The 12,599-nt window shown below is 46.5% G+C and overlaps 1 protein-coding gene across 2 annotated transcripts in view; it reads right to left on the bottom strand.

Annotated features, from left to right (window-relative positions):
- Nucleotides 1–5,087, bottom strand: part of NXPH4 (neurexophilin 4) — an 82,185-nt gene extending 77,098 nt beyond the window's left edge. The window contains exon 1 of one of the 2 annotated variants that reach the window (XR_008328150.1): nucleotides 4,494–5,087. Coding sequence is in view for 1 of the 2 variants with exons in the window: in XM_053370441.1 (XP_053226416.1) it covers nucleotides 4,494–4,547 (54 nt within the window). In the remaining variant the exon portion in view is untranslated. The remainder of the gene's footprint in view (nucleotides 1–4,493) is intronic. The other variant, XM_053370441.1, reaches the window with a different exon arrangement.
- Nucleotides 5,088–12,599: the final 7,512 nt, after the last annotated feature.

The raw sequence follows: 12,599 nt of genomic DNA, 5'->3' as shown, positions 1-12,599 counted from the left end.
CGGCTTGTTAGCAATTGCCTTGTGGGGCACTCGTGCCCTTTCTGCAAAGGACATCTGTAGGTGGTCAACAGAGAGCCTTTCAGCACTAAGCTCTGGTACTGGGCAAAGCCTGGTAATGGATAGGGTACTCATGCCAAGTCGTTCTTTCTCACACCAGGCTTGCTCTCAGGTAGAAGAGTACTGGGCTAGATGGATTCACACCATACCTTTAAAGCACACAATTAGCCTCAAAGAATCCTGGGAAGTGTAGTTTGTTAAGGGTGCTGGGAACTGTAGCTCTGTGAAGGGAAAATTACAGTTCCCTGGATCCTTCGGGGATGAATTAGGTGCTTTACATGTGGGTTGAATGTGCTTTAACTGTATAATGTCCACAGTCTGTCCGTAGCTGACCTGGTATTAAGCAACATCCTGGGTTCCTTATGGCCAAAGGTTGCATAAAGTTGAATCTGATTATCTCAGTGATAGAAATAGGTGAGTAAAATTTCACTTAGCTATGCTTTTCAGTCAAAGTATACTCTGAGGTGGCAGGATCACATTCAACATCCTCAGAGCCACAGATAGGATACTTATATACGTGATTGGCAATTCTGCATTTAAAAGAAACAAATAAATCTGAAACCCTAAATCTACATTCCAAGCCCACTGAGCAGTCTTGAGTTAGTTATCATCTTGTGAAGATAAAAGGGGACACAATCCCCATGAACACGATCACAGACTTCTTGGAAGATACAAAGGAAGATGAGAAGCTCCCCTGACTTTAGGGAAGTCAATTCCCTGTTAGTAGATCAATATTACCAGATAGCAGTCAGACATTATTTTAAGTTAGAGTCCACATCTTGAGGGCTAACAAACTGCTCCTTTTCTTTTGTTTATTTGAGGGAAACTCCAAAAATGCTACCATGGCAGCTACAACATTCAGCACTATTATTTTTTGGATTTCACATCATGATCTTAGACTTCCTTGCCTGCTGCTGGGTAGACTGGAAACCAGGAAGCACAAATGGGGCAAATAAAAACTTCCAATGGTCTTCAATATCAACCAAATTCTCAGGTGAAAGAATGGCATATTGCTGTGCTCTGCTCTAAATATTCATTCACAACAAGGTTTTGGTTCTATAGGCAACTGCAAAATCTCATTTGTCTAAATGGTACGGACAACACGGAAAATGTTGGGATAAATTAGAAATGTAGTTGAAGAGGGATGCTGTCTGCCTAAGATGCACTATAACAGGGCCACAAAGGAACTGAATAAAAAATTGAAGTCCACAAAAGCAGCCCCACATTTTAATGGGGCACCTCCACAGTAATAGTGGCGGCTTGCAGCCTGAGAAGTTAATATAGACCAGGCACTGGTGTCTGAATTGTTTCTCATTCCTTAACTTTGCTTGTAATATTTATTTGAAACAACTGATGATCCAGTGAGGTGTAGTTGGGGGGCTGCGGATTTCCCACCCAGATGTTGGGCTTTTTTTGAGCTCACAGTAGTGTATCTTCTCTCTCTCTCTCTCTCTCTCTCTCTCACACACACACACACACACACACATCGCACAAGACCTAGTTTGAGAATCAGGAGAGCATCTCATTTGTACCTTCACTGAATGTTTTTTTCTCTAATGCAGGGCTCAAAAAAAACCCCAGTAGCTAAACCTTCTTTCCAAACCCAAAGCACACCTCATTCCTTTGATCTCCCTGCCTTTCACACCAGCAACAAAAATCACTGTTATCTGATTAAAACAAAGGTCCCCCCACAGCCTCTTAAAAGCAGTGCTCTCAGGCTGATGGAAAGCTGAGGGTAGCCCCCAAATAGTGTTTTCCTCCCCATCTTGCTACATAGAATAAGATAAGCCCAAGAAAGACAAACTAGTTAGATCTAACCTTGCAAAAGTCTGTATCTAGCTCCTTGAGAAAGAAAAGAGGGTGGGGGAGGGGTTTGCATTCATGAAACTGTTGAAAAGTAAAAATTGATTGTCATGAAATCCGATTCTCGCTGGCCTGGTGCTTAATGAGCCCGTTCCTTATTTCTCCCTGCAACATTACAATGCCATAAAAAGAAAAATAAGACACAGGCAGAGAAAAAAATTAAAAATGAAACCAAAGCTCTTAACTCCCCATTTGCAAGCACTAAAAACTGCAATGCCTGTTACCTGTGAAAGAATTATTTCACACACACACTGCACACCAGCGGATGTGTATGAAGCAGACGGAAGAGAATCAAAATTTTATGATTCTTTTTGAAAGCTATTGTTTGACTGGTCTAAAGAGAAATTGGGAAGTTCTAAAGTTCCAAATCACGAGGGCCAGGTCATTTCTGCTCCCAAAAGTCACTTTAAAAAAACATGGCAGCATGTTTGGTAGAAAAAAAGAAGCCCCGAAGCCCAGGGGAATGGAAGTAGGAGGGGGGAGTCTAAGTTGGAAGGCCTCTGCAATTATTTAATAACACTTTGCTTTAAGTGCTTCTCCACTCAGTTTAAACTGGGCAAATTAGAGGAGCAAGTGGAACAGCTAATGGCCCCTGGTTTAACCAATAAGGGGTATGCTATATATACTAGGCACAAAGAAACACTTAATGCCACAATCTGTAAGCATGTTGGAGAAACAGAACCAACAGCAACACACTGGCTGTTACATCCCCTTTCATACGTATGTGCAACAGAGAGAATGATGCATTTTATGGAAGACATCTCTTCGGACTGGATTGTAATTCAGAAGATGGGCGTCAAGGTCAGAAGGGCAGGGGGGACAGGCTTTGTGCCTGAACTGGGTTCCAGTTTGATTTTTTCTGAGGGCTTGCACCAAGCAAACAACCATCCTGTCCTCAAGACGAGCAAATTGGAACTAGTGCATCGGATCCTCTGGGGGAAGCGACAGTGGCTCCCAGGGTTCTGCAGTGCTTGTGGCATTTGAGACAAGCTAAATTCGCAACAGGAACACCCAGTGCAAAAGGTCAAAGCTCTGTCTAAAATTACTCAGTTTAGAACCAGAAGAAGCACCTCAAAAGAGGGGAGCAGGGGAGTTGCCATGTCATGAGGAATAAAATGTACCTCTTTTCCTAGCCAGTGGAAGTGGGTTCTGAAAAAGTGGTGGAAACCAGTTTTTGTAGATAATGAAATGGAAATAAAACTCTGAATGCTGGGATTGTGGTGGAAGGTCTGGATGGGCTGATCTGCCCTGAGAGCCCCAGATCTTAGCAAATGCTAGGTACGTTTATTCAGCTCTCTAACACTTTGCACAACTCACAGAACAAGAGTCTGAAATATGTGTGAGCACACACACACTATTTCCCACCACCTTGCACGAAATCGCTATTGTACGGTGTGACCCGGACGTGTAGGTGCAGTCTATTCACACTTGCATGGTGTTCCCACGTGCAAACCTTGCACACCAACTCCGTACTGATCCACCTGCCTCCGGGAGCCAAGTGGCACTGCACGACCACGTGCGCGCGTTTGTACACACAAGGGGTACGTGAGGGCGGGCGCCGGAGCCTCGCTTGTGCCGCGCCTGCGAGCGCGTTCCGTGCGCATTTCAGCCCTATGGGAGTTGAAAGAATATGCAATATTGTACTGGAATATGACACGAGCGTGAACGTCTGAGTTCGGGAAGAAAGATCGGCGCTGCTCTCAGCTGGACCGACCACTCGACCTCGGGGTGCCCGCGCGTCACCAAGCCGCCGCTCTTCGGCTTTTTACGATGCCATTGCGAAGCGCCGCGGCGCGAGCATTGCGAGCGCGCCTTGACCCGGAGTTACACCTAACCGCCCCCATCGCTGTCTGCGGGCTAAGCGGGAAGAGGATCCGAATTGGCAGCCAGGCTATATTTACACGATTCACGTCTCGCGAGCCGCCTTCCGCGGAGCCGCCAGACGGGCCGTCGCCCCAGAGGAGAGCGGAGGAGGTGTTTTTACAGCTTGGCAATCTCTTCTCTTCCTCGCCCCACTCCGCCAAAAAAACCAAACCAAACACCCCACACAAGCGCTCCGTGCTGGTTTCTTTTTTGTGGGCGGGGGGAGACGAACTTGCTACATAATCTGATTGTGTCCCACGCTAAGAAAACAGGACACACACGCAACCCACACACAACCCAGCCGCCCGCCCAGCTCGCCAATGAATGCATACAGATGACTCCCCGCTCCCCAGAAAACAGCGTCTCCTTTAACTTTCGAGACACGCGTCAAGTATCTGCTGCTTACATTCCAACGAAATGTAACCCGGAGTCGAGTCAAAGTTGGGGAAACGATGCGGGCGGCGGCCAGAATTAAAGCAATCCCTCCTCGCCATATACACACTACTAGCCTTTTTTGGACCGGGCAGAAATCTCTCCTGGTTCCTTTGGTGCCCACTTTCCCTTCCCTCGTGCCAAGGGGCAAGTTTGCTTCGGGCACAAGGCTGCCTTCTTGGGCGACGGCAACTTCCCCCGCCCGCGACCCCCTCGCCCGCCCGCCAGCCAGCCAGCCAAGCCGCCCGCGCCTTCTCCCTTCCCCGCTCGCTCCTTACCTTTTGCAAGAGCCACTGGCTAAGGAGCAGATGCACCCAGCTAAGGACCTTCATGTTTCAAGGCAAAAATCTTCCGCCAGCATTGAGAGCGCGGCGGGGAAGGGGGGTGGGTGGGAGAAAGAAAGAGAGAGAGAGAGAGAGAGAGAGGTGGGTCTGGAGGAGGTGTGGGGAGCTCGAAGAAAGGAAGACCACCAGCAGCAGCGGGCACCCCCCCCCCAAAAAAAGGGGAAAACAACAAAATCCTTGCGGTGGGAAGGAGACCGCGAAAGAGCTGTGCGGGAAGGAGGAGCAGCAGGTATCCGGAGCAGCAATCCAAGATGCACTGAGAATTGAGGCGGGGGGGGGGGAGAAAGTTGACTCTGCACTTGATCGGAAGGAGGGGAGCGCGCGGAGAAGAGACGGGCGTGAGTTGCATGCGCCCTGCCCAAGATGCTGGCAGGGAAGGGGGCGCTGGCGGCGGCGGCGGGGGGGGGGTATGATGTTCCTTAATTCCCTAGTTCACCAATCCCAGTCCGCCCGCCGCTGATGGGAGAGGGTGTTGCGATTTTTCTTCCTACACCTCTTCCTGGGAGGGAAAGAGTCTGGGGCAAAAAAAAAAAAATGTGAGCGGGGGGAGGCGGAGAACATGCTGAAGAAGTTAAAATTGTACTTTTCACAGAAGAGAGTAGGGTTGGTTGGTTGGTTGGTTTGAACTTGTGATCTCAGGGGGAAGGAAGACATCAAAGGTCGCCCCCGCCACCCCCGCCCCACACTCGGCAGCATACGCGTAAATCCGTTTACTTCAGTGGGTTCAGATCCATGCGCAAAATCGCAGGGTGCAGTGTGTTAAATCTTCCAGTTCGAACAAGAGATGTTGGGGGGGGGGCTAGACAGGGGACAGCATACAATAAGGTTTAATCTGAGCTCTCGGATCTGTTTTCAACCATAGTGATCAGTCTAACTAATAGTTAGCAACTATAGGCTAACCTTGCTATTTTACTTTCTATATAGGTAATATTTCAAAAATGTCAGAAGGCTGTCTATCTTTTGGCAGAGGTGCTTTTAACGCCTAGTACATGTTAAGTTTTTGAGGATTATTTTTATAAATTTCTCTGAAACGTGATAATAAAATAATTTCCAGAGGGGTGGGTGTGCCCTAACAAATGTTTTAAGGTGCCTCAAGACCTCTCTGACAGAGAAAATAGTGCCCTCAAGCATGCGCAGAGAGTTTGTGCCCGGTTATTTTCACTTACCACTAAGAAAGCTTACGCATCTTGGATTTTGGGGAGGGTCTTTCATAGCAGTAGACACTTAGTTCCAGGTGGGCTTGAATCCCATCACCAAGCATTTAATTGTTTCATAGAGAACTGGAGACCCATCCACTTCAAAATCAAAATCCCCTTTATATTCCACAGCCCCCCGCACCTACCTAAAGACAGATGCTGCCCCATCAAGGACATGATTCCTCCCAGAGGCCCCTCGGCCCTCCAGTTCCTACCCCCCAAGCAAGCTGACTTGAAGAACCTGCCTCTTGTGTATGCAGAGGATGCCCTTATATATTCTAAGGTGTCTGCCGCCTCATATGCGGGCAGTAATTCTTTCATTTCAGCAGAAATACATATTCAAGTGTTATTTTTCTTCTCCCTCTTTCCCCTTGAAGGCTGACAGGGCTCTGCCTGGTGTGTGAGCAGCAGGGGAGCGGGGATGCGGGGAGGGAGCCACCAAGGGAGGGGGGAGTAAAGACAGGATCCTACGCAACCCAAACAAGGAAGCAATAAAGCTGCCCTTTTAATGCTGGCACCAGCAGGTGCTTGCCCTTTCACTGGCTCTTTTGCAGCTGGCACACAGGACCCTCCTCCTGTCCCAGCACCTGCTGGCCGACCTGCCTGGCTTTCTGAAGAGAGTGCTGGGAGAGCTCTTGCCAAATGTGCCCTCTCTCGGAGTGAGGGGGGCATATCTCCCACCGCACATAGAAGTATCTCAGAACACCTGGGCCTTCCAGGAAGGGTGGCCATGCCAAGGGACTGGTGGCCAGGGAGGGGAAATGCCCAGGAGGTGGGAGACAACTTTCACAATGCCGTGTCTTTCTTTCCCTAAAACACCAGCTTCTGAAATCATGGGATTGTGGGGCCAGTCTCTGTTCTGCCCTCCTCAGAGCACAAGGTGAAAGGATGCTCTACAGATGTTGGACTATGATACCCACAGGGCGTCAACTGAATGCTTGCTGGGCTGGATCTAGACACGTCAAAAAAACTTTCAGCAAAACGCGTTGTAAACCTCATAGTGGGAAATCGTGTTGCCGAAAGACGGAACTCCACAGCGCCATCTGGTGCCACAGTGTTACAATGCATTTAAAATGCTTTTCCTTTACTGATGTAGCCGAGTCCCTGGCTTAGTCCACAATAAAATATCTAATCATTGATTTAACTGTGGGTGCCGGGGCAAATCTGGTTGGTGTCATTGAGACCTGGATGAAGGGACTGGGAGGAGTTTGCCAGCAGTGTCCTCCTGGGTACTTGGTACATTGCTAGCACTGATTCAAGAGTCAGGAAAGTGGGGAGGTGCCATGGTCTATAGCAGGGATAGCCCAATATGGTGCCTTCTAGATGTTGTTGGCCTCCAGTTCCCATCAGCCCTAACCTGCATGGTCAGTGGGCAGGAATGATGCAAGATGTAATCCAACAATATCGGGAGTGCAACACATTTGCTGCCCTCACAGGGGTTGCCAATCCTTTTGGGCAAGTGGGCATATCTGAAATTTTGGGAAAGTGCCCAGTGATGTTGTAGGTGGGCATATGCCAAGACTGGGGGATGTGTAGGGCAGAAATCCTTGCACTGACCAGATAAAGCAGTTTGCAGTGAACCACAGGCTTTTCGATGGTGCCACCCTAGCTGGTATTCTTTCGCCACCTGGCATGTACTCTGTGTTGGTGCCAGGTGAAGATCTTTTTATTTTCCCAGGCCTTTAAAATTATTTAAAAATCTCTTCGCATTTTTAGTGCTGACTGAGAGTCTTGTCTTATTGATTTTATTATAGGCTGCTTGAGGTTTGTTTGTTTAAATGCTGCATTATATATTTTTTCTTTTCATGGTTACTGTACAGTATATTAAATATACATTATAAGCCACGCAGATAATATTTGTATGGGTAGCATACAAATATTCTAAGTATTTTTAAAATGGTATTCATCTCATCACGGGGCATCACCCTACAGCTTTTGGCCCTGCCATGGAGGCCGTGTGTTTGACATCCAAAGCCTGCACCCTTAACTACCATTGGTGCAATTTGTTCAAATCAAAATCACTCCCAAAGTACTTTAAATATGGTGCATTACCTTCCCATACTATGTTCCCTGTAACCATGTGTTTAAGAAAGTTATTCAAATGTACCGGGGTGACATTTAAGTAGTGGGAGGGGGCAGACAACCCTGAATACTTGGGATAACATGTTGTTATTCCTCAGCAGCTTCGGCAACTGTAGTTCAGCTTTCTGGTGACGATGGTTATATAAACACTCCAGCAGGCTGACGTATGAATTAGGTATGCATGCTAAAGGCTCAAATCCCTTTTGCTTACTAAAAGGGAGTGGGATTGGAAGGATCTGTTTGCTGTTGATAACATTGCTTTTGTTTTATTGAGGTACTTAAAGAAACTAATCACAACAGTTGTTCTTAAAATCCACCTTTTTCGCCATTTTATTGTCAAATGTTTACCAGGAGTGGATCTTTGCATCTTTCTGGTGGGGGGCCCAAGCGTGAGGGAGAAAGGTACAATTTACCGGGGCTTCTTTGATCCGGGGCAGGGGCCAGACCAGCCTGCAACCCTTTATCACGAGGGCAGAACATGAAGCTGAACTTCAGATCTTGAGAGAGTTGCTAGAGCCAATCGGAACAGAAGCAGTGCTGCAACAGTCTGAAGAGAAAAATGCCGCCCCAGGCCTTTTTCCTAGGACAAGGAGTATATACTTTGTGCAGTTAAGCCAGGACTTGTAGTTAGAGAGACAGAGAAATCATTTGTGTTTTCCTACGTCAAATGCTCTCTCAAAAACCACATTGATAATCAGGGACATTGATCCCAAGAACAGGGGGAACAAGTGCTGATTTACAGGCCGAAAATATATGTCATCAAATGTCCAGTACATGCACACACCTTACTGCCATGTCTGGCTATAAATATAAATCATGAGATTGAATGTATGCAATGGAATCATGATCTATGTGTGGGAGGGAGCCTGCCTGGCAAGTTTGTCCTGCCCTCTCCCCAGTGAAGCTGGGCCCTGCTGAACATAGCTGTCAACTTACAGATTTGAAAATAAGGGACCAGCAGCCAAAATAAGGGACCTGCAGCCTCACCTGCTCCAGGCACTCCAGTCTTCCTGTCCTCCTGCAGTCTGGTCAAACTCATGCTGGTACCTCCGAGAACACTGTCCAACCAACTTTGTAACCAGAGGTTCAACTGAATAGAATCTGAATCACATGCACCACAAGGCCTATGCAGCCTCAACTTAAGATGGCTCCCCGGCCTTTGAAATTTAAGGGGCATCATTTAAGGGACATTTAAGGGACATCCATCAATAAGGGACAGCAGCGGGACATGGCGCTGGAATAAGTGACTGTCCCTTCAAATAAGGGACACTTAACAGCTATGCTGCTGAAGAATGTTGATCACAGCCAGTGATATCTTAAGTCATAGGAGCCAACTCCTAAGGGCCAATAGGTATTTGACACCCTCCAATAAAATATTAATACCCCCCCCAAAAAAAATGCTGTGCGTGTGCCACATCATGTGATTGATTATGCCGGGCAGGGCTTCCCTCCCCCTGCCTCAATATTTTTTCTAGTTGGCACCCCTGTCTGAAGTGGCACCTCCGTTCAGATTAAGGGCACCAGTTACATGATGCAAAAATAAAGAGGACACGTTTCACCATAAAAAAGGACACAGATTTTTATAAAATGTTCACATGCTAAATAATAATAATAATAATAATAATAATAATAATAATAATAATAAAATTTTATTTATATCCCGCCCTCCCCAGCCGAAGCTGGGCTCAGGGCAACTAACAACAATCAAAATAGTCCAACATTCTAAAAACATTCATTATAAAATTAATTAAAATCAAATTAAAATCAAATTAATGGCAACCATCAAGCAAAATTCTGTGCAGATTGCCAGAGGAGGGAGTCAGGCTGTGCCCTGACCAAAGGCCTGGTGGAACAGCTCTGTCTTGCAGGCCCTGCGGAAAGATGTCAAGTCCCGCAGGGCCCTAGTCTCTTGTGACAGAGTGTTCCACCAGATTGGAGCCGTGGCCGAGAAAGCCCTGGCTCTAGTTGAGGCCAGCCTAACCTCTCTGTGGCCTGGGATCTTTAGGATGTTTTTATTTGCAGACCGTAAATTTCTCTGTGGGACATACCAGGAGAGGCGGTCCCGTAGGTACGAGGGTCCTAGGCCGTATAGGGCTTTAAAGGTTAAAACCAGCACCTTAAACCTGATCCTGTACTCCAGCCAGTGCAGCTGGTATAGTACCGGATGAATATGATCTTGCAGCGAAGACACCATAAGGAGGTCATGATCATGATTCCATTGCATACATTCTGCACCCGCTGAAAGGAGGTCATAATCATGATCTCTGCTGCTCAGGTGCTCCTTTTGATGGCCACCTCCAAGGCTCCCTCTTTGCTCTCACTTTTCAGGGTTCTTCTTTCTATAAACTAAACTTGAACCTTCAAATAGAAAACTGTCCCCTGTAAATGTAGGACACGTGGTGGTGGTCCTAATTCAAACTGTGCTCACTCTACAAAGTCCTTTCACAGCAGTCCCTATGTCCCACTGTTCAATGCATTTTTAAATGCTGTGGTTCATTATGTCCCACCATGCAGTTTTGAATTGCATTCCAGGATACCATCCAGAAATGTGACTTTGGAAGCAGACAGAAGTGTAGATGATGCCTATGGGGTTTGTTTGGGGTTAGGTGGAAAAACATGTTCAGCATTTGCCAGGGGTGTGCTTATATTCTGACATGTGCAAAATGTAGCATTTAATTTAGTCACTTGAGCTTTGGCTTTCCTGTCTGCACAGATCACCTAACTGTTTTGCCTCAGTCTCAAAAACATAAGAATATTCTGCTTCAAAGGTGAATTTGTCTGAAGAGTGAAGTATGAAACACTGAGCTAAGGAAGGGCCATAGCTCAATGAAGGATCTACATGTTTTCGATTCAGAAGGTCCCAGATTCTCCAGCATCTCCAGTTAAGCATGATATAAGAAAAGCCCTGCTGGATCAGCCAAAGGCCCACCCGGTCCTGGATCATGTTCTCACAGGTGGTCAACTAGATGCCGATGGGAAGCCAGCAAGCAAAACCCTGCGATTCCCAGCAACCGGTATACACAGGCCTATGCCTCCAACAGTGGAGGCAGAACATAAGCCAGTGTTGCTAGTAGTCATTGATAGCTTTATCTCCCATGGATTTGTCTAATTCTCTTTATATACAGTCACTGACTCACACTTTCATGCATGAAAGGGTTAACCTGAGCCCTGAGCTCAAGTTACCAGAGTGTGGCTTGGCAGACACACAGCAGCCTTTGCTCCCCGCTTTCAGTCTTTTTTTCTTTGTGCTTCCTCAAACAAGCAAGGTTCCATACAGTCAATGGCTCCCAGATGCAAGAAAAACGAAGGAACCTTACTCTCTCTCCAAAAGGGAGATTTTACAGCCTGCTTCTTTGCTAACCTGAAGATTGCATTATCATTTTGTAAGGAAACCAATTCCTTTTCTTTATGAAGTTATTTGGAACCTTTTTACACCTTTATTTTACTGCCAGCCGATGGAGACTGTGAATAAAACATTCACTTACAGACTGCAACCATTTTAGGTATGTCTAGTTGATGCACGGTCCTTTTGGACCCAGAAGAAGGCAGAACAGGGCAGCACATGCTTATACATGCTCCACTGATGCATGTGGGGGTCAGGAAGGGATCCCCCCAAGCGAAATGGTTGCTGCCTGTACTTGTAAAGCTAAGTGTCTACGATTTATTCTAGCCTAAATATTTTGTGGGGAATACTTGTTTAAAGGTGGATGACAACGGATGTAAATCTAACCAAGTTTTAACGTGCTTGGAATAATTGCCATTGTGCTGAACTCCATTCCAACCCTTTCTCTCCAACACCAAGTTCGTGGCCATCACTACATCTTATGGGAACAAATGTCATAGATTATGCACTGTGTGAAGAAGTACCGTATTTTTCGCTCTATAAGACGCACCAGACCACAAGACGCACCTAGTTTTTGGAGGAGGAAAACAAGAAAAAAAATATTCTGAATCTCAGAAGGCAGAACAGCAAGAGGGATCGCTGCACAGTGAAAGCAGCAATCCCTCTTGCTGTTCTGGCTTCTGGGATAGCTGCGCAGCCTGCATTCGCTCCATAAGACGCACACACATTCCCCCTTACTTTTTAGGAGGGAAAAAGTGAGTCTTATAGAGCAAAAAATACGGTACTTTATTTTGTCTGCCCGAAATCTTCCAACATTCAACTTCTTTGATGTCCCGAAATCATAGTTTTTTGAGAACACTTTCTCCATGCCATGAATAATCTTATGCACCTCTATCATGTCCTCCCATCCAGTTTTTCTAAACTAAAAATCTCTAAATGTTAAAAGTTTAAAAGCAGTGCTGGGAGAGACTTCTGCCTGGGGCCCTGGAAGAACAGCCATTATAAGTAGACAGTACAGACCTAGATGGCCTAATTAGTAGGACACCTTAATAGATAGAATCATAGAATCATAGAATCATAGAATCATAGAGTTGGAAGAGACCACAAGGGCCATCGAGTCCAACCCCCTGCCAAGCAGGAAACACCATCAGAGCACTCGTGACATATGGTTGTCAAGCCTCTGCTTAAAGACCTCCAAAGAAGGAGACTCCACCACACTCCTTGGCAGCAAATTCCACTGTCGAACAGCTCTTACTGTCAGGAAGTTCTTCCTAATGTTTAGGTGGAATCTTCTTTCTTGTAGTTTGGATCCATTGCTCCGTGTCCGCTTCTCTGGAGCAGCAGAAAACAACCTTTCTCCCTCCTCTATGTGACATCCTTTTATATATTTGAACATGGCTATCATATCACCCCTTAACC

The sequence above is a fragment of the Podarcis raffonei genome, chromosome 2 (genome assembly GCF_027172205.1).
Source record: "Podarcis raffonei isolate rPodRaf1 chromosome 2, rPodRaf1.pri, whole genome shotgun sequence".
In the NCBI taxonomy this organism is placed as follows: domain Eukaryota; kingdom Metazoa; phylum Chordata; class Lepidosauria; order Squamata; family Lacertidae; genus Podarcis; species Podarcis raffonei.
The sequence above is the reverse complement of the archived record's forward strand: the minus strand, read 5'-3'. Positions and strand labels throughout refer to the sequence as shown.